The sequence below is a fragment of the Leuciscus leuciscus genome (assembly GCF_965113295.1).
Source record: "Leuciscus leuciscus genome assembly, chromosome: 23".
NCBI lineage: Eukaryota > Metazoa > Chordata > Actinopteri > Cypriniformes > Leuciscidae > Leuciscus > Leuciscus leuciscus.
Window position 1 is genome coordinate 5,476,617 of NC_138747.1, and position 27,800 is coordinate 5,504,416.

The window sequence follows — 27,800 nt, forward strand, 5'->3', positions numbered from 1 at the left end:
TTAACCTAGCAAACAAAACACTGCTGCGCCTCTCGATATTAGCTTTACGGTTGTTTACTTTGAGGAAAGTTTTAAAGACTGATACATTAGAGCACCATTTACCATGACAAAAACAATGACCTGCCTACACCTCTGCTTAGCGCAAGATGAGACCTAATGTCACTCAAGTCTTCCAAATGTATAACACCATTTAAAAAAAATTAACCCTTTTTTAATAATTTGTTGTACAAGTATAGAAAGTGTATATGAGCAGATTTTTCCAGGTTTCAGTACTTCATCATGGGACTTTCTACAGAACATTTGTAAGTTTAAGTATAGATTTGAAATGTTGCAAAGCATCAGTCAGTGTCTTCCGAAACACTCTAGTCTAGACAGTCAAATATTAGCATTATTAAGGAAAAACAGTAGCATTGAGATCTAAAAGATGGCATTGTGCTATAAGATTGTGCAGTAACCACAGATGACCGCGCCAGCGGAGATCATTTAGCTCATCATTTCATTCATTGTAAAATTAGATTCTTCTATTCAAAAGATCACTTGACCGCATTACAATTTTGAAAACAGTTTTCCTCGAAACCAATGTACTTTTTTACTGTATCAGATAATGTAGAAAATGACAAAATAACAATATCCTCATAATAATGAATGCACACACCTTCAAAAAAAAAAAAAAATTAAAATAACTTAACTGATTTATACCATGTAGTGTTGAAATGCATTTTATAAACATCCATAAAGGACATCATAAACTGCAGGTGGGGAAAACATTAATTTAGTTGGTGTTATGCTTGGTAACAGAAGATTAATAGCAGTCACCTTTACCCTGGGTACATTGGCTGGTACGCAGCACAGTCTGCAGTTGCTGTTCAAGGCACTCTTGCAGGCTTGTTCACCTGAAATGTACAGTCTGTTAAAGTTCTCTCTTGTTTCTCAGTGCAGTTCGTGGTTGTTACTTTTCTAGCATACGATAATGTGTTTTGTTGACCAGTTCATTGTGAAATTAGTGATCGCTGCAGGACGTAGTGAAAAATTCACAGTGATGTCATGATCATCGCTCCAAGCTCCAGTGTTTTCACCCAGCTGTGATGTGATACAATACAACCCAAGCCACTGATTAACCTAAACCTCAACTTCATTCACATGTCAGGTTTATGCACATATGCAGATAGAGCTTATATTTACAGAAGATATTATAAACAGTGTCTATACACATCTACCCAAATTTAAGAGCATATTACCTTATAGCATTTACATATGTGTACAGCTCAAAGTGTTAAGGAAATTGATTCTGCACAAACACAAGCAAACTAAACAAATTTTGATGAAAAATATACGTTCTGTACATATGCCTATGCTAAAATTCAGTTATGCTACATAGGCTATATGAATATATACAATAATACTCAATGTACATAACTGATTCATCACATATGTCTACATTGTTGGCCTGAATATTTACATGTTCAAGTGGGATTACTACATGCGCATTGTAAACGACTACATGCTAGCAACTGCAACAGATAGAATTGCACACCGAAAGGCCTAACCAGCACTCTAAAGAAACTAAAGTATTTTCGGTGACAGAGTAAGAAGAATAGGTACAGTGATGGTAAAGCTACATGGTCCTATTTCTAGAACTAGGAACCTCGCTGGGGGAAGAAGGTGCTGTCCAAGAAGGAGAGTGCATAGCAGGGAAAGCAAAGACTTCTTGGTTAAGATTGCCAGTCATTGTTGGCCAGTAGTCCATGTCTAAGTGTTGGGCATCCAGCATCTTTCCGTAAGAGCTACCGGGCACCAAAAAACTGCGCTGGAGTACTTGTGTAGTGTCAGTCGCCATCCCAGGGGCATGGAAATCAATCTGCGGCCATGAAAGAGGCAGCTGGGAAGCATTCAATCTTTCTGTTGAAACCGGAGCCTAAAGACAAGACATCACAGAATATCTTTCTTAGTTAGCACCAACCTTTTTTAACCTGAGCATTGAAGAGGCATAAAATCATCATCACAATTTAAAGATAGTGAAACTTCAGTCATCATTCAATTTACTCATCCTTTTGTCATTGCAAACCTGTATGAATCCATATAATAGATTTTTTTGAAGAATTTTATGGCATCACGAGGGTGAGTAAATAATATCACAATGTTCATTTTCATACCCTTTAATATTTGGTAAGGGAGTATTTTAATAATCTCACCTCTATTGCGCTCCAGATCCTGGATCGGGTCAGTTGCTGTGGTCTTAGACTGAGGGATTGTGAGCGTGAAGGATGCCTTAACCCTTCTGCCCAGTTATCCATGAGTCTCTGAAGCTGCTGTGTGAATGCATCATCTGTCTTGTTGTTGCTGTTATTAGTCTGTGCTTGGGCGAGACCAATTGGCTGGTGAGGAGGAGGAGTTGATCCAGGAGGCATTGGGGACTGATTAGAGGCAGCTGATGCTGCTCCAGATCCTATGAAACAAGTTGGTTTGAGATGTATGAATAGCACAAAAAGAGCTGAAATGCAATACATACCTTCTTTAATTATATTAAATGGTTAGTTCACCCAAAAATTCTGTATCATTTAATCACCCTCATGTTGTTCCAAAACCCTTAAGACTTTCCATCATCTTCAGAAGACAAATTAAGATATTTTTAATAAAATCTGAGCCAGTTCTGTACTCTCCATTGACAGCTATGTAACTAACACTTTGATGCTTCAAAAAGTTCACAAAGAGAACGTAAAAATAATCCATTTGAATTGAGCGGTTTACTCCAAATTTTCTGATGAGACACGATCGCTTTATATGATGAACAGATTGAATTTAGACTTTTATTCACATAAAAAACCTTGATCACCGAACAGAAGCTCAACCAAACCAGCTTGAAGTGCAAGAATAAACCTCATTGGTTCGTGAGAAAGCTCAAACATTATGCGTAACAAGAGAATGGACCTCATTGGTTCTCTCACGTCAAGCAAGCATGCTTGAGCTTCCGTTTACCACAAATGATGTGTGCTTTGCTGAATGTTTATATGTGAATAAAAGCCTAAATTAAATCTGTTCAGTGTATAAAGTGACCATGTCTCTTCAGAAAATATTTGTCTCTAAAAACTGAAATCACTGAGATGTTATTAAAAATATCTTCATTTGTGTTCTGAAGATGAACGAAAGTCTCGGAACAACATGAGGGTGAGAAATTAAAGGGATAGTTCACTTTGAAATTAAATTTTGGTATGTTTTAGCTTACCTCAAGGGCATCCAAGATGTAGGTGTCTTTTTTTCCGCAGTAGTTTCAATTTTGATATTTTTAGGTCAAACCGTTCTTGTCTGTCAGTCATATAATGCAGGTCTATGGTCACTGTCTCAAAGAGCATGCACAGAGTCCAAATTAAAACAATTCCCCATCGTAAGTACACATTGATGGCCTAAGACACGAAACGAGCGGTTTGTGTGAGAAAACGAACAGTATTTATATCGTTTTTACCACTTATACACAGCCATGTCCAAGTGATCTGATCTGACGTGTACGCAGACTGGTGCATAGATATATACACACCAATGAACTGCCGTAGACAAGGCGACATCTAGTGTGTGAAAACTACTGCGGAACTACTGCGGAAAAAAAGACACCTACATCTTGGATGCCCTTGAGGTAAGCTAAAACATACCAAAAATTAATTTCAAAGTGAACTATCCCTTTAATGACAGAATTTTCATTTTTGAGTGAATTAACCCTTTAAATAATTATTTTTAACTATAAATAGATTATTAATACACCTGCTCGTGTGCTTGGCCAACATATAGCAAATGTGTGTCCAATTATACATAGCTGACAACTGTAGTAACAAGTACTCAAGGGGGTGATAGAGAGCTCAATCTGCCCTTTTGAGAACACAGAGAATGTGATATTTGAGGTGTTATAAACTGTGAGCTGTATTAACTCTCTTAATAAATTTAACTTAAATAGAAGCATTTGCATTCATATACTTTTATTAAATATGTTTTAGGCCCATGCAATTATGGTGGTTGTAATATGTCCGTAGAGTGACTTTTTATTTTATTTTTTATCCCAGATAACAGTTGGAGTAACAGTGTCAAGGTTTAAGCTGAGGCAAATTGTATTTTAAAAGTTTTAAGTGTTGAAATTAAGAAAAGACAATACTTACTGCTGCCACGTTCTTTACCCAGACACAGGCGTTTAAGGGTTGACCCTACAAAAAGAAAAGTTAAAATTAGTTTTCTGTAGAAAATCGCTGCACACAGAGACATATAAAGAGGTGGAATGTATAATTTATTGTTTAAAAGTTAGAACTGAAATAAAAGGGTCAGCTATTACAAATCAAAGTAACACTGAAAATAGAACGGAAATAACATTGTGAACAAGGTTTAAAGTCACAGTGTTGGTTTTAGGCTTGCAAAAGTTAAATTAAAGTGAGATTAATACTGTCAAGCTGCGCAACTAGTTAAAGTATCTAGAAGCATATAAAACAGACAATTGAATAAAAACAGAATTGTGTTGGGATAAACAGAGGATAGAAAAAATCAGGAAAGAAAAAACACAGGATGGAAAAACAGAATAATTAAAGATGAAGCATGAATACTGATAAATAATTAATAGAAGAGAAGAATAGAGTGGGAGAAAGATAGCAGGGGCTCCCAAGATATGACATGGAAAATGGTGGAAAGGAGAGATACAAACAGATGGACAGAGAAACAGGCCCACTGAGGAATCTAGCGCGTGGTTTACTGCTGGATTTATAGGTGACCTGTGCAGACGCCTGGGGAGAAGGAGGCCAGCCTGCGGACAGAAGTGCAGAGGTGAGAGAAAGAGTAAGAAAAAACCCCATTATTTTAATGGATTTATAAATCTGGCTGTAATTCCACTTGTTAATGTCAAAGCATCCATGTAAAAGCCCCATTGAATTTACTTGACTTCAATTTTCGCCTTGAGGATTCTACAAACCACTTAAAGAAAAAGGATTTCATAGAAAATTTTACATATGCATGTCTAAAATTTCATAATGTTATCAATGTAATCACCAGCAGCCATATCACCCTGTAGCCCAAGACTTGTTGCCCACTGAAGCTAAGCAGGGTTGAGCCAGGTCAGTATCTGAATGGGAGACCTCCTGGGAAAACTAGGTTGCTGCTGGAAGAGGTGTTAGTGAGGCCAGCAGGGGGCGCTCACCCTCACCCTGTGGTTTGTGTGGGTCCTAACGCCCCAGTATAGTGATGAGGACGCTATACTGCCAAAAAGCACAGTCCTTCAGATGAGAAGTTAAACCGAGGTCCTGACTCTCTGTGGTCATTAACCCTGTAACCCTGGCATCCATGCCAAATTTGCCCATTGGCCTCTGTCCATCATGGCTTCCTAATAATCCCCATATACTGATTGGCTCTATTACTTTGTCTCCTCTCCACCAATAAGCTGGTGTGTGGTGCAATATGGCCGCCGTCGCATCATCCAGGTGGATGCTGTACATTGGTGATGGTTGAGGAGATTCCCTCCTTCTATGTAAAGCGCTTTGAGTACCCAGAAAAGCGCAATATAAATGCAACAAATTATTATTATTAATTTAATGCCAATTTCACCTGATATTTTTCTTTCTATGCAGGTGGGTGATCAAATTATATTGACTAGATTTACATTTACATTTATGCATTTGGCAGACGCTTTTATCCAAAGTGACTTACATTGCATTGTCCTATACATTTATACATAGGTATGTGCAATCCCCTGGGATCGAACCCACAACCTTGTGTTGTTATCGCAATGCTCTTACCACTGAGCTACAGGAAAGCTAATGATAATCTAGATAATCTTCTAAAATCAATCAATCATTCAAGATTTGCTACAAAGCCAGACTTCTGGGAAATCAGAGTTAAAGTCACCTTGGCCAGGCTGGCTGCGCGGCCCATGTCCTTCTCCCTGTAGACCAGAGTAGATGTTGTCGGAGGAGAGAGATCCTTTGAGAGAGCAGGGCTGTTGGGTCTGAACCGGCTCAGACACAGAACAAGGCAGAGTCCCGGTCCCAGAATTAGCCCTGCCATCTGACAAGTTGGAAGCCCTGGCAGGAGACCCATTCAAGCTCAGGGCAGCTTCAGCTGAAAGAGAAAATGACATGTTATAATGCTCTTGGGTAGAATCCAAATGTTAAGGTACTTTATTAATGTCTTTATTATGTATGGAGATTTATGAACACTCCAACTAACCTGATTTTGTTAAATCATTAGGTTTGCTGGAGTCGCTAGTTTTAGAGGCAACATTTCTCAGCTGTTGTACTAGAGGACTGAGCAGTTTGCCAGCTTTTAGTTTGTGCCTGCTGGTCCTGCGCTTGCGTCCAGCAGGGGGTGCTGTGGGTGGGATGTAAAGACCTGGAGGGGGTGGTTTCCCTAATCTCATATAGAGAAGCTCAACCTCTTCTCTGTGATTGGCCTCCAATTCGGTTATCTCTTTCATGTGCCTGTACAAAGATGAAGCAAGCAATGGTGAGTAAGAATTTTTATTTTTGCTCTGATTACTTTCTTTCCATCATAAATACACATAGACACTTGATAAACTCACTTTTCTCTTAGTCTTTGAAGCTCCCTCTTTATATCGGAATCCTCCATCTCGGAGTCATTGTCACTGCTGACATAGGATCCATACACCCCTCCCTTTCTGCTTGGCGAATCAGAGCTTTGCACACTACTGCTGCGGCCGGAGCGCTTTAGAAAAGCCACCGCCCTTTTCATGAGGTCACTTCCTCTCCTTTCAGACCTCCCATGGCGGGATGGGGTTGTAGGTGCCATTTTGGCAGGGCTGCTCTCTGCCCCAGAGTCAGAGGACATGAAGCGAGTGTGAACAGTGACATCCGCTGATACTGAGGTCTGTGCCCTTGGCAGAGAGCCTCGTTTGGTCAGGGGAGGTGGGGCGTCTAGATAAAAGTCAGGTGGGGCAGAATATCTGCTGCTGAGCTTTCTGCGCGTGACCTCATCTTCTGTGCTGACAACTGAGAACCTGCCGACAGTGGTGGCAGAAACAGTCGGCTCTTCGTACACTGCACATTCTCCTATAAATCCACCAGGGTGCGCTGGAGATGCTGTGCTGCTCAAGCTGCGCTGCTTTCGACCTTGACCTGACAGGATGTCAGTGGAGCTAGGCATCATCTAATCCAGAGTAATCAAACAAAATAAGAAGACAATATACTGATGTGACAATATGACAAAATATTTCATATTTACAACCTTTATCTCATCATAAAATGAGGGGGAATAAATATTTGGGGGAAAATGGACTAACTCGATGTGGGCACCTAGATTATTAAACTGGAAATAAACAATCTTTGAACCTATATTTTTCTGCAGAAATCAGCTGTACATAATGTACCTTATATCGACTTCTAGATCCAGAGCAAGAGGCAGAGTGTGGCATGACGTGTCTCCTTGACACAGTAACTGTGGATAAAGATGGCTTTATGTTCTTATTGTTTGTAAATGATAAATTTTTCATGAAGAACGATTCTCTTGATAAAAAAAGAAGATAAGAAAGAAAATATCATCTAACCTCCAACGGCAGAGTCACTGAGAGCACTTAAACTGTCCACACGCTCTGGGATCTGTGGCTAAAAGGCAAAAAGTTAATGTTTTTAGGTGGTGATCCATCAAACACAATCCTAACTTCTAAATACCCTCAAAAAAAAAAAAAAAGTAAGACATGCTGAAAATTAGGGAATAGCTATTGGTAATAGCCATAGTTAAGATCATACAAAACTTTAAATACTTACCCATGCCCCATACCTAATAACCATATTTTATAAAAAAATCCTGGGACTGTCTATAAAAAACCCCATAAAAATGGCAGATGGAGCTTAAACTTACCAACTGCTCTCCTGCTCTGAATCGTCCCTCTCCCATAAGACTAGGTGTGCTGGTTCCTGACCCTCCCAACGCACACTCTGGTCCTGATGGGGATTGGATATACTCTGTGCCAGATCCTGGAGTTTCAGCAGCACTTCCCGATGGGTACATGGGAGCGTACTCTTGATACAGTAAATTCCTCAGTTTCTCATCCAGTGTCTTGATAGTGCTGTCTACAAACCCTCCTCTGCCACGCTCTCCATCTGATTCACTAGGAACAAAGTGGTGCTGGGAAGGAGCAGGGCTTTGGGGCAGGGAAGGTGCCTTAGTTCCACTCACAGTGGACACAGGCTGCTGCAACACCACAGGCTGCTGGGCACGTTCCACTCGACTAGATGTAATGGAGTGGAGATGTTCGCGAGCAGACGTAGTGTCTTGTGATTGTGGTGGCATCACAGAGGATGATCTCTGAGCCCCACTGCTCACTTCTAGGGACAGCGGCATGACCAAGGGACAGCAGGGCACGTCCTCCACCATGGAAACAGCACATGCAATTTCAGCCATCTGCTGAGCAGTGTGCTTAGGGGAGACAGAGCCTAATCTGCCACTTTCATCCACAAAAACAGAACTTTGAGGATCCATGCATGGCTGGGATTGCTGCACATTGACCTGGGCGGAGCCTAAATTTGGCATTTCCTCTGAATGGGAAGCAGACCGAGCTGGCATTACAGCGGCTTGCGGAGCAGGGGGGGCTTGGGAAAGAGCAGCCAGAGCAAAAGGATCAGTAGTGGTCAAAGAGAGGGGGCTCCAAACCCCATAGGGATCACTTCCTCCTGATGGAGGCGCTGTGGCACAGGCTTCTGAATCTGTGGAATGAAAGACAAAACATATCCTAAAAAAAATTAACAGACATCTATTTAACTCTTTTTGTTAGGAGTAGGGCTGTGACGACACACTAATGATTCTCACCAATCACAATATTGCAGAGACTTTTTAAAACCTATTATTTGTCTATAAGCACAAACTCTGAAAGCAGCATTTCACAGCATGATTAGAGACACTTTTATGAGTTTTCAAGCAAACCACATAACAGAGAATGAAACTGATTCCACAGTTTCACACTCTCTCATGAACAAGCTGGGTCTCTCTTGCTCAATCCCAGTCTGATTATGATATTGTAATGCATTAAAGGGATAGTTCACTTTGAAATTAATTTTTGGTATGTTTTAGCTTACCTCAAGGGCATCCAAGATGTAGGTGTCTTTTTTTCCGCAGTAGTTTCAATTTTGATATTTTTAGGTCAAACCGTTCTTGTCTGTCAGTCATATAATGCAGGTCTATGGTCATTATCTCAAAGAGCATGCACAGAGTCCAAATTAAAACAATTCCCCGTCGTCCAAATTAAACAATTCCCGATCGTAAGTACACATTGATGGCCTAAGTCACGAAACGAGTGGTTTGTGTGAGAAAACGAACAGTATTTATATCGTTTTTACCGCTTATACACAGCCACGTCCAAATGATCTGATCTGACGTGTACGCAGACTGGTGCATAGATATATACACTAGATGTCGCCTTATGGCCGGTTCAGATTACACGTTTTTTTAATCTTATGCGATAGTCACTGTGTCAGATTACACGATTTTGACTCCTAAAATCGTGTCGTGTCGTGGACAAGAACCATGTCAGACTACACGTTTCTTCCAGACCAGTCATCGCGTGTCGTTTTTGAAGACGCGCGTGAAGGCGAAACTAGTAGCGCCTGACTTCCGGAAACGAACGTAAACAAACAATGGATGAAGCGGCGATTTTCCTATTGGCTGTCTTGTGTTCAGAAAAAGATAAAAAAAGAAAGAAAACCCGACAATGGACACGTTCTTGGATTGCACGAAGAGGACAGTATGTACTGTCAATCCTTCAAAGAGAACTTGAGGTAAAATATGTTTCACTCACACTCTCGCTCGCTCGCTCATTCACACACACTCTCTCACTCATTCACACACACTCACGCATTCTCACTCGTAACACACATACATAATCACAATCACACAAACAAGTTTCTCTATAGCGAAGTATAGGGATGGGTATCGTTAAGGTTTTAACGGTATTACTACTCTTACCGATACTCCTTATCGATCCGGTACTTTAACGGTATTCTTATCGGTTCTTTTTGTTATATTAAAAAAAGGGGAAAAAATTATTTAGGACATAATTAATATTGCTTTATATTTTGAAATGTAAAATAAATATCTATAGCAAAAGAAAAAGCAATGCTTTAACAAAACAAATAAAACATGTATGTTTTGCAGAAGGGTGCTGGCTTTTGTGTTTTATATAGACAGACAGGACGCCAAAAACAAAGTACAAACACATGGTCAAACAAAAAAGTATACAATAAAACAAATATACAAATGATATACCCAGTGCTTTAATTTCAGTAATGTCCACTGACATTTCTGTTCAGGAGTAATATGGGTTAAAAAGACATCTAATAAAGTCAGATGTAAAATAACACTGCACAGTTTATCATAGATAGATTAAAGCTTATATAATTCAAGAGCTGTGACTGATTTTCTCTTTGCCTTTTGTTGTTTGATTCACATTAATGGAGCAATCGTCAGCAGGTTTATTAGACTGCTGCCTCTTTAAGACCAAATGCAGATCTAATCATTATTAAGCCTCATATTTTCTCCCAACTATTTACGCCGATTTAATACATAAACTGTATTTAAGTGAATAAACTGTTTAAGTGAATCTCCAAGACGGCCATTTTGACATATTTGTGTATTTGATCATTTAGATGCGCACACGAAGCCCAAAATATACGTTGCTTGTCTCGTTGCGGTGTGTTTCAGAGCGTGCACCGCATTTTGGAACAGCGTCTTTTGCGTCAATTTTGGTACTTTTAATAGCCTTTTATTATCAAACGCGTCCCGCAGTTTAGCAACAGTATAGACTACATTTTACAACAATCACCGATCGTGCAGATTCTGACGTTACTTTTGGGTTTTAGGGAGAAATGACAGCGCATCGCTCTGTGAAGGGAAGGAAGTTGCGCTGGAGAGAATGTGGCTTTAGTTTTTAATGGTTACACCTCAAATATCTTCTTTTTTATAATCATTGGAAGCCAAAATCTAAATCTAAAATAAAATTAGTTTAATATCAAAGATCTAAAGTGTAACCTTTTGAATGTTCTGTCCTCATCGTCACTCATTAAGCAGGGCTGTTGTGTTGCGCGCGCCGTGGCTTTGCGTTAAAGATCGCTCTCTCTCTCACACACACACACACTCTCTCTTTAGCAAAAATGCATCACAGACAAATGGTTCAATATTATTATATATAGAAGTAGCTGGCGAGATTAAATTCGCAAGATAATAATTTCTTAATAGCAATAATAAATAGCACGTGTACTTTCATAATTTCTCCAGTACCGACAGCAGAACCGATAACGTCCGAGCTTAACGATCCAGCGGTCTTTCAAAATTCAGCACCGGGGCCCGTTTAATACCGGGTTTCGGTACCCATCCCTAGCGAAGTACAATTTAATGAATGATTAGTTAGCTTAATGCTAATTCCAGTCAGTTACTCACCGGGTTGCTGAAGTACTTCTGCTATTTTTCGCCAGCATTTTTCTTTTTTAATTCTGTCATGGTACTCTCTCGATGAAACATCATACAGGCAGGAGTACTGTTGCCACAGCTCCACGAACCTTTCCTCCATTTCATAATTCCACTTAGCAACACCATCGTCTCTATTTCGTTTCGGCATTTTTGAAAGCTGTGTATGGAAATGCGTCTGTGCTCCTATTGGTCAATGTCACACGTGCTAGAACCCGTCGTGGAGGACCGAAAAAAAATTAAACATGCTAGTCTTTTTGTCGTGGTGTCGTGAAGCATCGCAGACGCAACGTAGGCTGTCGCCCGCTATGACACACTATACGAGATGAAACGATCGAATCTTGCGTCCCGACGCCCGTTGTCGTATAAGAATTCCCACGACACTCTAAGTCAAACGGATCGTGGCAAAATCGGGCTAAAAACGTGTAATCTGAACCGGCCATTAAAGACATTCGTTCCAATGAACTGCCGTAGACAAGGCGACATCTAGTGTAAATATCAAAATTGAAACTACTGCGGAAAAAAAAGACACCTTCATCTTGGATGCCCTTGAGGTAAGCTAAAACATACCAAAAATGTATTTCAAAGTGAACTATCCCTTTAAGATCATTGAATCAATTAATCTTAGTTTTTTTGTTGTTGCAATAATCAGCCCCATATCTGGCAGTTCATTCCTCCTTCCAATATTTCCTTGTATCTGTATCAGTTACACTAAGTCATGTCATAGGCAGACATTACCCATGGATGCTGAAGCAGATCCTGTGCTGGGTTCAGGAGGATGGGCTGAAGCACTCTCACCAGGCTGATAAGTGGCTGTCCCATCAGTTATTGTTGTTGTGGATGGAGATTGTGTAGATGGACCTCCATCAGAGGATGCGTCTCGACTGGCACCAGGAGCCTCTTCCACAGGGCAGATGATGAACCACCTCTTACCCGTGTGCAGAACTGAGCAAAGGAAAAGATCATTAATACATTCATACTTTAGCAAACATTTGGCGAGCATGAATTTTAAATTCGCCAATTATAGGAGGAAGAAAGTTTACCATTTTGCTGATACACTGGCTGGGGAGCCCCAGGTTGCTGTCCATTTATTCCCTGGAAAATAATAGAAGGAGACTGTAAGTATAATTCAATTTAGTGATATTAGTGAATTCAATTCTATTTTTAAGATGTTCAATTTTTTAAATGACTCGACTCCATGTTCCATGTAGTACCTCTCCCCCTTCATCTCCAGGAGTTGGTCCTTGCAAATGATTTTTCCCAAAATCTGATATCTTCTCTCCATCCATGTCCTCGCTTAGAATGTCTTCTGCCTTGTCGACAATGTCTTTAAGTTGATCTATAAAAATCTCCTTTTCTATTGGTAGAATAAAGCCATTTTCCACCTGGTACACAAATAAGAGAAACAAAAATGTGCAAGTGCAACAGTGCAAGGTTGCACAGAAAAGGAATTCTATGTGAACAGGTAATAGAATCAAATAAAACAGCTTTATGCACAAGACAATCTGATGTTAGACTATACAAATTGACATTTTAAGCTAAATTTTAAATCTTTAGCATGACAATATTGTTTCGTAATACTCTGAATTTCCACGCAGAACATTAATCTTACCATATAAGTGGCTATTTCTTCAGGTGCATCTCCGTCTAGGTCAAATTTGAAAGTCACCATTTTATGATTGTGTGTCTCCAGCTGGCATTCCACCATCTTGTCACCTGTATTACTAACCTGAATGTATAAGGGCGTTTTAGAAGGCAATCACACACACACAAAAAATTATATTTAAAAAAGAAGACATGTTTAATCCTTACATTTAGCATGCTTAGCTTTGGCTTGTTAATTTTTTCCTGGCGTGAGCGCGTTCGAGCGGATTTGCGGTGGTGCTTTCTGGGTTTGCCATCACCCTTTCCTCCACCAGTGGGTCCTTCAAAGCTGTCACTTATTTCTTTACCAGATGCATCTTGGTTTAGGCTAGTCAAACAAAACAGAATAACCTGAAGTTTAAAAAAGCATTCCAGGAGACTATTTGAGATGATTGCTCCTGTTTTGGTGTATTGTATCTGCCACTATAAACAGTCCAGATATTCACATTGTAAATTATATAATTAAAGAATGACATAATGGCTGACATTTAGGTATGCAATTCTCATTGTTTTCAGAGAAAAACAACTTATTCCTACCTGTCACATACAAAACTGTGGAGTGGAATAGATACAGGTGCCTGTAAGGAAACATAATTATTTAAATTATTTATTTGGGACTTTGTTTGATGAATACATATAATAGTTAGATAAAGGATGTTGTTCATGCTTAATGTTACCTCTGTGTTAGGTTGAAATGGGCTGGGCTCTAGCCCAGGAGGAATTGGCATGGAAGCAGTGTCTGCTGTTTGCTGAGTTGTACTAGGCATGCCAGCACTCTCAGGAACAGCATATCCTGTGTGTATGCCAGAAGGCTGCAGAGGAGGCTCCACGGTCTCAGGTATGGCTTGGACAGTGGGAAACTTTGTCTCTGACTGCCTGTCTTGTGGAGGAGACTGGATCTGCGACACAATGTTATGAGATAGGGTCAGGATCTGCAATTCCTCATGGCGAGGGTACTCCAGTTGAAAACAGATTAGACCCCTCAATTGTAAGGCTCACTGAATAGCATTAATTATCCAGAAATTACTGCTATGACAAGGTACCAATTCCGATTAATGTACTGCCATTCTGCTGTCCCTCCCAAAGTAATTACTGAGCTTCAACAATTATGTGATCAAAGAAAGTATTTTGATTTGCATTCCCAATATATAAATCAATCCTTGCTCAAAGCAGGAAAGAAACCACAGCATTTACCTCTGTAAAAGGTTCAGAAATAGATGGGTCTTGCTGAGGGAGGGGAAGGGAGGGTTGTGTTGGCTGGGGTAGAGGTTGCAAAATGGCACCTTCTGGTGGTGGAACTGGGTAGTACATTTGCTGCAGATGTTGCTCAGGAGGAAGCATGTGTGGGGACAGGGCCATAGCCAGGAGAGGTATAGGGGTAGGAACATTCAGAGGGGTGGAGACAGGTGTGCCTGCTCCTAGCATGCAGGATACATTCTGCATAGATAGTGTGGGAGGAGGAGCACTGATAGGGCTTAATGAGTAGTAGGGAGAGGAGACAGGATGAGCATTTGTGGGGTAGGTAGAAGAGTAAGAGACTGAGGAGAAAGGTATTGGCTCTGTCCCTGCAGGTGTGCCCCCTTCTGGCAAAAGAGGATATGCCGAAGGAAACTAAAGAATAAAGAGCAAGATAAAGCGTAAACAGCCAGAGGTAAACTATAAAGCTACATATTTGCATGTAGAATTAAGAAAATACCTTGACTTTGTTTAACCATCTAGAAATTTCACCCTTGCTACAGAATGTACTTGTTGCGATATCCGAGTAAAGGTGTTGCACACATAGGCCTGGTTTAAGGTTTCATTAACTGACCTGTGTGGCGATTTGTAGAGGCTGGAAAAGGGGTGTCTGAACATTTAGCTGTGGTTGTGGAGGAAGGGTAGCGGTGCTGAGCATTGAAGATGCTGACTGTAATAGATGCTGTGGAATGAACTGAGCATCTGAAGATGGCAGCACTAGGGGCTGAAGAGATGATAAAGTCTGGAAAAGACAAAGAGAAAAAAGAAATAAAGAATGCTAAATGCTAAAACATATGAGAATTGAACGCCTAAATGAATTCAGCCATCATGTAATTCTTTAATTATATAATTTCAATGGGTTTATCTCACCTGATTATAGTGACAGATACAACACAATGCATTAAAAACATAGCAATCGTCTCAGATTGTCTCCTAGCATAACAAGTGAAATTAATTTCGAGGAACACTTACTCAACAGTTCCCACAGATAACGCTGGCAGATATCTTTATCTCCAACTAAATCGGTGGTAAAAACTGAATTTATTCATTGTTGAGCAACCCCAGGGATTTAGTTTACCAACTAAAACAGTGGTAAAACTGAATTTATTAATTGTTTAGTAGACTTTTAATAATCTGCTACATTTATGGCATGACTGAAACCAAAATCCTGTGACTGTGAGGATGTTTATACAGATTGTGTCTACCTGAGGCGGGAAAGCTTCAGGATGGAAATAAAGATGAAACTGAGAGAAATACAAACACAAGGAAGAACAAAATTCTAAATTAATCTAGCAAACTATCACTTTGCTAGCACACAGGCATGCATCCATCCTCATTTAAGGGAAGACGAACCAATAGCAGCCTTACCTCCTGTGCTACGAGGGCAGAGGCATGGATGCTCTGTGGACGAGCATGTGGTACAGGAGTAGCTGGAGCAGAGACGGTCTTAGATGAAACCAATTGTGTGGAAGGCTGAAAAACACATGCACAAAAACAAATATTAATATAGGAACATTTGCAATTAGGGATTTAACAGCCAATGGCAGTTCTTCAAGATATTTGCAGGACAGTAACTCCAGCATACAGTTTGATGTGACAGGTAAATTAGCAGCTACTGACAGGGAACAAAAGGGGAAATGTGTGACATCAACTCTACACACGGGGGATGTTGCTTTAAAAGGGACCACGTACAGGGATAATTTGCAGTGTTGCAGTAGCAGTCATTTATAGTTCAGTCAGCTTGCTGTGCCATCTTCTAGCAGTCTTTCAAGAGACTGTGCCCTTCAAAAGGACATAATAGTTCCTTGAAGATGGTCTCATTTCTTATTCTTTTGGAAATAGCAGTGATTAGAGAAAATTGACTCAGTTTATTTTCAGAAACAAAGTACGAAGTATGAAATTTACATACAAGTGAGCATAAAACTAGGAGGGATTTATGAGCAATGCAACATATTCTGGAAGCAACATTTTCAAAGAAGGTGAAGAAGCTTGGAAAGTATGGGTGAGGCAAAAGCGATTCTCTTGTTTCTAGATTTCTCTGCCGGGATCATAGCTAGTACATTTTATTTTTAACCTACCACAAGACCTGGTCCAACTTCACTGTCCTGCACAGAAAAAGTCCCTTGTTCCAGATGTGATAGGGGTACACACAAAGAGCTTACGCTTTGGAATTGAGGTACATGGAACTTGTTAACACAAGTATCACTGTGGCCATCTCGAGGAGGTACTCTGTCAGTCAAGACAGGGGAACTGGTACGCCGATTGATGATATGATGTAGACAGCGATCGAGGTGAGACAAATCTGAGCTGTCTCCCAAACTATGAGAATGTGGCCCGCTCAAGGAGATAGGTGAAACTGGAGATGATGACTTGAGTGGGGAAGTTGAATTAACTGGTGAAGATAAAGACATATGTCTGGGAGACATGTGAACTGGTGAGGGAATAGATATATAGACAGGGGGAAAGGCAATGCTATGGTTTAGTGGTGACATGTTAGGCACATGAGTTGTCGCAGGAATCTGTGCAGGAGAACGGCATTTATGGACTGGAGAGGGTGGGGTGATTTTAACTGGTATTGAACTTGATATGTTCTCAAGAACAGAAACTTGCTTTGCAGGCAGTGTGGATATATATGGAGACTGTGGGGTCATATAAATTGGTGAGCTGGAGTCTGAATGAGCCAAATCAGGTGAGAATGATGGTTTTAATGAGGAAACATATGGCATATTTTGGTGGATATGGGAGGAAGAGGGTGAAGAGGCATGACCGAGAGACCCTCGACCCCCTGACCTTACAGCCAGCAATAGTGCCCTACAAGCCTGGCAGTAATGTGGGTGGATATCAGAGTTCCTCCGACTGAATGACGTTGTCTGGGACTGCGAATTCATTTTTACCTGCTGTGAACTATATTCAGAGGTGTCTTTAGAAACATTATTTGGTGCCTGGTCATAATTTATGACTGATGAAGACACTGTAAAGTCACTTGTAGACAGCGACTGATTTATTTCATCCCTAGAACTTGCTTCAGGTTTGGGACAGCTATAAGTCTGATGATGCAGCTGCTCTAACAAATCCTGTAGGTCAGTTCTCCTCTGTAATGTGTCAAGGAATGAAGTGCTGCAACGTCTGGTCCCCGCCAAGTTATCAGATTCTAGCAAAGGTCTTCGGAATTCACCAGGAATACTGCCATGTCGCTGCTCATTCGGTCACAGTTTGAGAAAAAGACAATTTTTTTTTTTATTCAGACAGTCATTAAAAAACATAGTGCCAAGGGAAGAAATGAATGGGAATTAAGACGGTGGCTTTAGAGTTTTTCCTACAAAGTAAAGCTCAACTGCAATGATGAGGCAAATTTAAGTATAAACTTACAGGTGAAGGCTGGTAAGAGCTCTGATGCATGTGTACCGAAGACTGCTGAAAAGCCCCTTGATGTAGCTGATGAGCAGACTGCTGATATTGCTGGTGCAGCTGAATGGTGGGTTGTTGCTGGGGTGCTTGAGGCACCAAACCATGGGCCTGTGCTTGTGTAACCTGGTGCAGGGGACCACTAGGCTGTTGTTGGGCTCCCTGTGTTTGCTGAGGACTAGGTTGTTGCTGGGCCCCGTGGAATAACTGGCCTATGGTTTGTTGTGGGACACCTTGATGCATTTGTAGAGAAGGTTGTTGTTGAGTCCCCAGAGTCAGGTGTGCAGTAGATGGCTGTTGGGTACACTGTGGCAATTGAGCCAGAAGCTGTGCTGGAGGGCTTAAAACCATTTGGCCAGTGGAAATGGACTCCGAAAGGGACTGCTGAGAGGTGCTGTCTTGGTTGCCTGAATGGCCTGTTATCATTGTTGAGCCTGAACTGCTGTCTGCAAACAACACAAAGTGCATACACAAGTTATTGAAGCAAGTACAATTTTGGCATATCTGCATTATGTAAGTTATACAAAATAAATTATTAAACTAAATAACTAACTAATCAAGTGAAATACTCTACATTACATTTTATTGGTTATGTGGATATTGCTAATAGATCCATTTACATGATTAAGAATTTAAAGTCATTGGGAAAAAAAAACGTATCATCTTTTGTGTGGATATCTAGTTGTCTCTCACGTGTAGCTGTAGTCGCACTAGTCGGGGCACTGCAGACCAGGCTGACTGCTTCAGTCTGTAGTTCCTCAGTTTCGGATGGAAGACTGGGTGGTCCACCCAATGGTGGCCCTGTGGAGGGCACCTGAAGGACATTCTGTGCCTCAGTCTTGGTGATGCTCTCTTCTGTTTTTCCATTACGGCCTAAGACAATCCGCTGCCGTCTCCACTTTATTAGAGACACACGGTCACGGATAGACTTACCCACAATCTTCACATCAGTCTCTAAAAAGAAGCCAGAATCCACCTGCCAGAAAACATCATTGAACAACTCTGAAGTAATGAATTTTACTTCTTGACATTCTGAATATGTATTCCAAACCACAAGCATGTTATGCATGCGTTTAAAAGTTTTGCATTTCTAAAAATCTGTTTACCATTTCCTGGGCAACTGTTTCCGGGACTTCTGTCTCCAGGTCAAAGGTGAACTCGATAGCACCACTGTCTTTATACTTTCCCTTAAGTTTTTTCTGGTCTTCAACCCAAAGCCTCAGAGCAATGGAAGACTTCTTGCCGTCATCCTCTTCAGCCAGCTCTACTCTCACACCTGTGTCCTCCGCAAAGAATGCATGGTTTAGTAAGTCCTTTATGGAGTACCTTTTAGGAGAGAAAGATGTGATTTGTTTTGAAAAGAGCTGGAAAAAAAAGTCTGACATCTTGAAGGACTATCAACAATTCTACGATGTTGCTGTAGTAAATGGTATGAGCTGTTTAACTGATTGACGATCCATGCAGGCAATTTACAATCAGACATATTTAATAACCAGGGGAGAATCAATGTCGTTAGCAGGGTTCAAATTACTGCAAAGGCAAATTACTGTAAAGCGTATCAGTTAAATAAAGTCACAGCTATCCAAGAATAGGTTGTCTGATCATGCAACAAGTGCCACATCTGACAGGAGCAGAGGCCTTTTGATCTTTATGGTTATGTGACAGGAGACTGTTCGGCTGATGGACTCACCTTTCCTCCCAGCGATGGCAGATACACTCTCCAATGATTTCTTTTATTTCAGGCACGGCCACCTTAATGAAACTGGCTGGCTTCACACCCTGTGCAGAAAATTAATAAGGAACCCAACATACACACAAACACATTGTTGTTTCATTAAAAAATCTTAGAGAGTGAAAGGAAATTTTACAGCAGTTTCAAAGGAAACATTTTCCTTTAAACCTGACAGCAATTACAGAACATGACATTATACCACTGAATTATTATCTACATAAATTGTAAGTAAAATCAGTTGTGCGTACATTATGCCATTGAACTGAATGTGAAAATGTATCAATGTATTTATGAACATTTTCATGAATAAGTCCCTCTACAGCATTTTAACTTAAATAATATTCCATTCTGAAAATATAAATGTTGGGTCGGTGAGCAGCAGTTTGCTCAAACTTACACTAGTGACTTTGCGATAGATTTGTGCTGCATTTTGGCACTCTGAGTATGGATACTCAGATGTGGCCATTTCTAGCATACACATCCCAAATGCATACACATCTACGGCTTCATCATAGTGCTCCTCGTACATCTCAGGGGCCATAAACTCTGGAGTACCTAAAAGAGGAAGAACATTTTTATTTAATTTAATTTAAAATTATCCATAACAAGCTACAATCTACATCATCTAAACTTGCTGTTTAAATGTTGTATTCAATATAGCCTAATCTGTTAAATCTCATCATTACCTATTACACTTTTGGCAAAAGAAGCTCTCTTTAGTGTGGCCAGGCCAAGATCTCCGATCTTGACTGAGCCTGTAGGACCAGTGATGAAGATATTGTCACACTTCAGGTCTCGATGTATAATGGGAGGGGTCCTCGTATGGAGGAAGTGAAGACCTTTTAGGATCTGTCTGCACCAGCTTCGTAAGACTTTTGGTTTCATCACCTTGAATCGCTTCAGATACCTACATATTAACAGAAACCGGGTTAGAGATCATTGTGTCTGACTCTTCACCAATCTCAATATCACAAAATCTGCTACATTTTCAGGAGCATGTCATATTATTGGGCAAGTTGTCATCAGGGCAGATCTACTGTACATTACTCGGTGTCCCATTGCAAGCAACTCAAATCTTAACCAAGATTTCAATGCTTTACTTTAATGTATACCAACTAAGTTACTTCCCCAGGTGTGATAGCATCAGCTGTTGCATGTCTTTGTTTTATGTGACTCACGTTTTTAGTGTTCCAGATGTCATCAGTTCGGTGACTAAAACAATGCACTTCTTCCCCTTAACAGGAGATTCCCAAAAGTCATAGAAGCGCACAATGTTTGGATGCTGAAGACCTTTTAGCATCTCTGCCTCCTCTTTAAACCTCTGACGTTCCGCTTTGGACAGCTTACGATCCTGGAAAGGCAAGGTGTTCAAGGTTTCAGGCATATGGCAGGAGAAAAGTAAGAGAGACAGATGAACAGGTGGGAAGAGAAATGGATTGATAAACAAACATATGGTAACTCAATTATCCTCCTTTCAGTGAAAAGAGAGCTATACGAAATAACTCTTGACCGGTGAACGACGTGTGTTCTGAAGACATTTAAGTCAATCTTTATTGATTTAAAGCGCACATTCCCTGTAATAGCTTTCTTAGGATAGACTCTATCTGTTGTATTGTATTTTTGAATTTGTGTGGTCGTGGAGACAATGTCTCTAAACATGATATGACTAAGAAAGTCAAGAAGAAGATCAAAGGCAGGAACGAGGAAAGTGATAAGAAAACAACAACTACACTACAGTTAAAGCATATTGATGCAACATAAAAGGCAAAATATGCAAGCTCCTCACTGTGAGAGAGATGAGGGATTAACATATTGTAGGCCTTTGATATGGAGTACAATGCAGAAAATATAATTAACACAAACAGCATAATTAAAAAAAAACATTTTATATTGGGGTTTTTCAAATAAACTTAATAGAACTGAAACAACATGTAATTGACCCAAAGTCTCTTTATTCAGTGTACAACATAGAACTGTTAGAGAGGTACAGTTGGGCTTAAACTGGTGTGTACAGCCGTTATGCTAGGCTTGAGAATGCTACAGTTACAGAGTCATTGGTGGTTCACGTTCTGGTGTGTATCTATGGTCAAGAAGCTGACCAAATCAATACCTTTGCATCTGCCCTCTTCCTGCTTCTATATTTGCTAAACGCTGACAGGGAGTATCTGTAACATCTCTGTCCCTCACAATCAGGCAATGTGCAACCCCATAAAACCTCTTGAGACCCACCCCCACACTGCACCATCTAACACCTCACATGAACTCAGGGACACACAGAGACTCATGTATTTTATTCGACCTCCCCCTATTCTTAATTTTCCATCTCATTTACTCTATAGTCTACAGTCAGTTCAGACCAAACATGATTCCTAGGTTGTTTCTATCAGAGTGACTAACAAATAAGAAAAAGCATATGCAATGCCGTGATAGGGAATTTTATAGTTAAATATGTTAATAGGTTGTAATATTATCCCAATCTTTCATTACATTTCTAATCAAATTTAAACACACAAATTAAACACGGTGACATTGATTACTTTCAGAGGTGTGTGTGCAACATCAAAAGCTCTCACAAAAGGAAATGAGCTTTTTGCTTTATGCATGGCCAGGGAGTGGCACTAAGATCTTTCCCTGAGATGTGTCTTGGATGAAGACTCCATCACACACAGATAACAGTTTTGTTCATACATACTGTCAGCTCCTGATGCATCCCCGTCGGATAAATGAGGGATAAATCAGGTTGGGCGTTCAGCTGTACATAAAATGGTCCATTAGGAATATCTTTATGTTGTCTTGAGAACGCTAGTGCTTAATGTGAGGGAAGCCATGTTTCTTAGTACACAGCCATCTTCACCTCATCTGACCTGTTCCTCTGTCTTTCCCTTGCTCGCTCTCCTCCCTCCTTGCAGATTTGGGAGCCTCAGCAATTTTTGTCTTACAGAGACTGCTATGCAGTCTGGGAACTATATGCTTCCCTTAACTCTATCCATGTGATTTTAAGATTCATAAAGCAGGATGAATCCTCCTAACCAAAACTGACGGCATGCCCCAAACAATAGCTGACAGCAGTACATACAGTAACACACAGTAGCAAAAATCGCCCACACATAGAAACAAAAACCAGAGCATCCTCATGTATAACATCAGAACTCCAGAGATCATAACTGCCTAGTCATCCTTCCATGGACAGTGAATGCACAATTTATCTTTTGTTCCCAAAATGAAAATAAGCTTAGCAAGTAGTCCATGAAGTATTGCTTATTATTATAAAGGGCAAATGGGTATTATTTATGTAAGAAACTATGCGTCTAAAAAATTGTTGTCTGTTTTATGTGTTGTTTATGGTTTAGACCTGAAAAATATGTGTGTGTGTGTGTATATATATATATATATATATATAGAGAGAGAGAGAGAGAGAGAGAGAGAGAGAGAGAGAGAGAGAGAGAGAGAGAGAGAGACTATATATATATATATATATATATATATATATATAGAGAGAGAGAGAGAGAGAGAGAGAGAGAGACTCAATATATATATATATACATACGCTGTATAAGAGAGAGAGAGAATACTACGAGAAACTGTGTGATAGATAACCCTGCACTGTTGCATCATTTCAGCAGGTAAGTGCACATGACCAGATCTTGTCACATGACCCGTATGCAGAGGGAGGGACTGATCCTCCAGGGATGTGCATTGCTGCTCTCCAGAGTTTGTTTGTGTCCCCTCCCTTCAGCATTTCTACTGTAAATGTCTACTGGGAAATTTTAGTGAGCTCTGATATATATTAAAAGCTTTGGCACAGGCTAGAAGCAGCACAAAGCTGTTTGCAAGAGGAATTACGGCGCAGTCAAAATAATCTCTCACTCAACATAATCGGGTTCTTTAAATATTTCAGAAACATTTTAACACTAAGCATTCTCAGTTGAACTCAGCTGAACCTCAAATGATTCTAGACATTGACAACACACGGAAACACTATTAAACAAAGGAAATCTGATATAGAATTGGTCATGGTGATTCAATCTCTCCATTTTACAATCAATAGTGCTGATAAAAGGAAGAAGTCATATCGGATGAACCGGCAAACATGTACAAGGAGAAAGCATTTTGAATGGCAACAGGATCAATCAGAAAAATATAGTCTTTGTGTTTATTAACAAATTTAAACAAACTACCTTTTAGTTTTTACTTCTAGATCATTGATATCCTACACATCTAGAGCTTAGCCAAGTCATTACACCCAACAAATTAAGTGGATCTGTTGGTTATCTGACACTATTTTTCTACAACGACAAGAAAGAAAAAGCCTGAGAGGAGGCCAACAGGAGTGCAAAACATTGCAAGAACTGAAATGCCAGTGGTTAAATTTGTGTACAGAATGTGTACAGTATCTGTTTTCTTACCTGAAGTTCACACCAGGCCACCTCCACCCATGTCTCAGTGTCCAGGCCCTTATAGACTGTTTTGAAGGACCCTCTGCCAAGCTCAATATCAAACTTAAGAAAGCGTCCACCCGGAGAGGTGGATATCGCCTTCATTCCGGCATCTTCCTCATTCTCGTCACTCCCAGCTTTGTCCCCGCTGTTGGAGGTTTCAGGTGGTTCCTCATCATGTTTTTCCTCAGCCTCACTTGTCTCTGGCTCTTTGCTGAAGCTCTCTTTTACACAGTCTCCCTGTCCCACCGGACTCTTCGCATTAAGACTCTTCGCATTAAAACTCCTCTGGACCACAATACGTGCACTTTTAACGGGACTGCTGGTGGTGTCACACTCTGAAACCTCCAGTTCCTGATCCTCTGACTCGGAGAACCACAAACTTCTGCGTATAAATCTCTGCCGGACCAGACCTCGGTAATCTAATAGAGGGTATGTGGTTGGATCGCTGGCCCCTCTGTGTGCTGCAGCTGTGGGGTCCATATGAGTGGGATGCTCGTGACCATTTTCATAAATTGCAGTCTTTTTTGAGGGGACAGAAGAAACTGTGATGCCCTCAGGCTGCGGCTCAGAGTTGGATCCAGTCAGGTTTTCCATCGCCGGACACTCATCTGTGACTTTCAGCCGTTTATGTGGTCCTCCTTGAATGAATGCACCTGCAATATGGCAAGTAGTTTATTCCTTTAACTAGAATCTATTTTGCGTTCCTAGCATGCCCCTACTTGTAAATAATTCAATAATGACTAGTATCTGTTTCAATAGAGTGGTGCAGGTATGACATCAGAACCCAGAAGACTAATTCGCCGCTGTTTCCTTCGAGATTTTCCCATGGGGTTTTATAATGGGGGTTTTCGATTTATGTGTAAAGCCTGTGGTAAAGATAACTTGACTATACTTTGACTTTTGTTCTACAATGTAAATTTAACACCCATAGCGAAAACGCAAATTTTATAATCAGTTATGTTCGTTTTTGAAAACGTACGTTTTTAATAAGTAACTAGATCAGACAGTTTGGGGTGTGAGTGTGTGCAGTGTGTGTTGTAGAACAAAACATCAAAATATTGTCAAGATATGTTTACCACAGACTTTATTTTACTCATAAATTGAAGGGAAAAAAACATAGGAAAATGTCGAAGGAACCAGCAGCAAATTAGACTTCTGGGTTCTGACGTCATACATGTACCACTTTATTTCACTAACTATTCATTAGAAACTAACACTTATCCCAGAAATCATAAGTATCTATTTAATTAGCACTTTTCCATACTAGCACTTATTCCTTTTCTAGCTGCAGGAACACTAACACACTAGTTACTAGTATCTATTCCATATTTACTAGTATATAATTATTGCTAGGACATATTTACATAACAAAAATATTTTTAAAAAATCAGTTGTTACAAGTAACATTTTTAATCTCACCAGTAAAAATTGCTTTATTTTACTTGCCATATACAGTATAGTCAGAATGGCAACTTTATGGTTATTTTGCATTAAACTCTTACAAGTAAGATTTGAAATGGTTCTACTAACAACAAGAATACTGGAAATTTGTCACCAGTAACATAGTTATGGCCATAACGACTGGCAGCAAAGACTAGGTAATATAACTAGCACTAGTGACTAGTTAGAGAAATTGAAATTCAATTTTCTATTGGATTCCTTACTAGTAATGAACTAAATAAGTACTAGAAACATAAACACTATTAGTTTTTAAAGGAATAAATGTTAAAACGGTTTGCCATACCTTCAATGCTAGTCTACTGACGCAGTTCGGCATCATTTGAGGACCGACTGCCAGACTCCTCGTTTACATATAATAGCTCATATCAATTATGATCAAATATTTATGCAATAAGTTAAAAGAGCAACATAAAATAGCCTATATACTTACTAATGGCATTAACTTGTGTTTCAAGTAGCCAACGAGGCAAACTCCCATAGCCTACATCAGAAATTCATGCCACAAAAATACTAAAATATTTGAAAAGAATTGTATCCAGTGAGAAACTAATATTAGTATCTAACTCACCATGCTGGGTAGCTGACAGCGGTTGTCACGTTGTTTAAGCCGCCACAAAACTATAAAGTGCGCAGCTGTCCCTTGAAATAAGATTTTAATCTCAGACATCTACTTCCACCAAGCAACCACATAGCCGCTTCAAACCCGAGCACCCTTGGTTCTTATAAATGTCAGCGTCTGTAGGGGACATGAAATCCACAGCCCGTTGATGAGATTATTTGCTCACTGCGGCAATGCTCTCCTCATCTCGGATAATACGGCACCGACACCTCCCTAAAGATTCCTCCCTCGTTATTATAGCGTTCAGAGTTAGCTTCTGTTACAGTGCTGCTGACTGATGCTCTGTTACGGACATCCTGCAGCGCCTAGCAACACACTGTGTGTCCAATAAAAGCGTGTGTTTTTAGGCGGTACCCTTATCCTCCTCTGCACGGGTCGTCATGGACCACACGGGACTCTGGGTCCGCCCAAACCTTCGTGACGTGACCATGAGCTCTGAAGGACGGAACAGGACACGTCACTGTCCTGCAGACACAAAACTAATCTTCAGATATGTTGAACTAATATTAATATAACTAAGTTTGAAGTAGTTTACAGCAACTTCACATACAGCATCTCTTTACTGTGCTCAATATATCACCTGTTCTCGCCACGTGACTTGGTTAAGACTGCTGAATATTTAATGTGAATGAATGTTATATGACGATGCTTTTTTTATTCTCTCACCCCTCCCCTCCTTCTCTTCATCTCTTACTGAAAGAGAATGTTCCACCTACTGGAGAAAGCTTGTTTATTCCCTCTGCAATATAATTTACGGCTAGCTTCTGCATTCTTATAATGGAGACCAAAGGGTGAGTTGCTACATCGTTTAACCAGTAAGACATTTGGGTTACACTTTATTTTAAGGTGTCCGTGTTACAGTGCAATTAAGTACTTGAGTAATAATAATTAACTATCCTACATGTAGGGTTATGAATAGGGGTTTGGTTGCATGTAATTATGTAGTAGCCTAACTACGTAGTAAATATGTAACTATAGTAATAACCATAAAGTATGCATAGTTACTTGCAACTATACAGTAACAACATGTAACGTGTAACATGGACTCTGTAAGATCATGTTACCGAAATGAGTTACGGGGTGAACTAAACATACCCAACACTTTCCTGATTTTATTGTAAAAGTTGCACAGTAGAATGACAGTTTGCTACAAGATGTAAGATAAGATGAAAAATGTATTCCATTAGTGTAACAACGCACTCCAGTTCTGGGGTAAGTTGTAACAACAGCACTTTTTGTGCTTGACATTAAAGGCAATTATGGATATATATATATATTACTCAAAGCGAGTCACATAAATTAAGACTGATAAATTTGTTCCAACACTTTGTGGTCTCTATTCAGACAAAATCACTTATAGTGCTCTGTTCAATAATGGGAAGTGTATGGACAATTTATTATACTGTAAAAGGATAATCTTTATCACTTAGAGATTTTAAAGGAACATGTGCAGTGAGGGTCAGAAATATCTTATCATTGCCTGAGGTATTTATAGAAACTGCTCTTCTGTAATAGGCTACTGCAATTAATTAGTCTGTCATGAGTCTGTACTTTAAGAACTTGACACATTGAACTGTTGCCGGTGTTCCCTCTTAAACTACAATTCAATTATTCTGCTCTGTCCCAAGATATGTAGGCACTTTCCATGAATAGCCTGAATAGGACCTGAAAAAAGAAAAAGAAAAAGAAAAACTGTTTTACAATAAACTGACAATAAAATTAAAACAAATACATTAGTTTAATTCAAGAATACTCCGATTCAAACGATATTGGTATTAGATTTTCAGGACAGAAAAGATAAAAGACTAAATATCTTAAAAGTATCAGAAGA

At 39.9% G+C, this 27,800-nt stretch overlaps 1 protein-coding gene across 5 annotated transcripts; it reads right to left on the reverse strand.

The window, feature by feature from the left end:
• Positions 1-1,131: 1,131 nt before the first annotated feature.
• Positions 1,132-26,632, reverse strand: wnk2 (WNK lysine deficient protein kinase 2). 5 transcript variants are annotated; one of them, XM_082155725.1, is made up of 31 exons: positions 26,520-26,632; positions 25,919-26,434; positions 23,857-24,542; positions 20,629-20,801; positions 20,137-20,357; positions 19,848-20,005; positions 19,409-19,497; positions 18,825-19,044; positions 18,412-18,694; positions 17,683-18,164; positions 15,682-15,786; positions 15,519-15,557; positions 14,888-15,055; positions 14,272-14,688; positions 13,755-13,976; positions 13,615-13,655; positions 13,246-13,405; positions 13,046-13,162; positions 12,648-12,818; positions 12,477-12,528; positions 12,172-12,378; positions 7,837-8,681; positions 7,523-7,580; positions 7,346-7,413; positions 6,542-7,125; positions 6,190-6,440; positions 5,869-6,081; positions 4,676-4,774; positions 4,143-4,187; positions 2,193-2,446; positions 1,132-1,915 (listed from the first exon to the last, which is right to left on the reverse strand). In XM_082155725.1, exons 3-31 carry the CDS (start codon positions 24,481-24,483, stop codon positions 1,616-1,618), a joined length of 6,669 nt encoding a protein of 2,222 aa, XP_082011851.1. In that variant the 5' UTR covers positions 24,484-24,542; positions 25,919-26,434; positions 26,520-26,632; the 3' UTR covers positions 1,132-1,615. The 5 variants fall into 5 exon arrangements, with proteins under 5 accessions (XP_082011851.1, XP_082011852.1, XP_082011850.1 ...); XM_082155726.1 differs by having other exon boundaries at positions 4,700-4,774; positions 25,919-26,549; XM_082155724.1 differs by having other exon boundaries at positions 25,919-26,549.
• Between the last annotated feature and the right edge of the window lie 1,168 nt (positions 26,633-27,800).

Excerpts from the sequence above, each read along its gene's own strand:
- wnk2 (XM_082155725.1), bottom strand. The coding sequence starts at position 24,483 with ATGGAAAACCTGACTGGATCCAACTCTGAGCCGCAGCCTGAGGGCATC. Across the intron at positions 13,656-13,754 it reads CATTTCAACCTAACACAGAG|GCACCTGTATCTATTCCACT; the intron begins GTAACATTAAGC and ends GTTTCCTTACAG. Across the intron at positions 7,414-7,522 it reads CAGTGACTCTGCCGTTGGAG|TTACTGTGTCAAGGAGACAC; the intron begins GTTAGATGATAT and ends CTTTATCCACAG.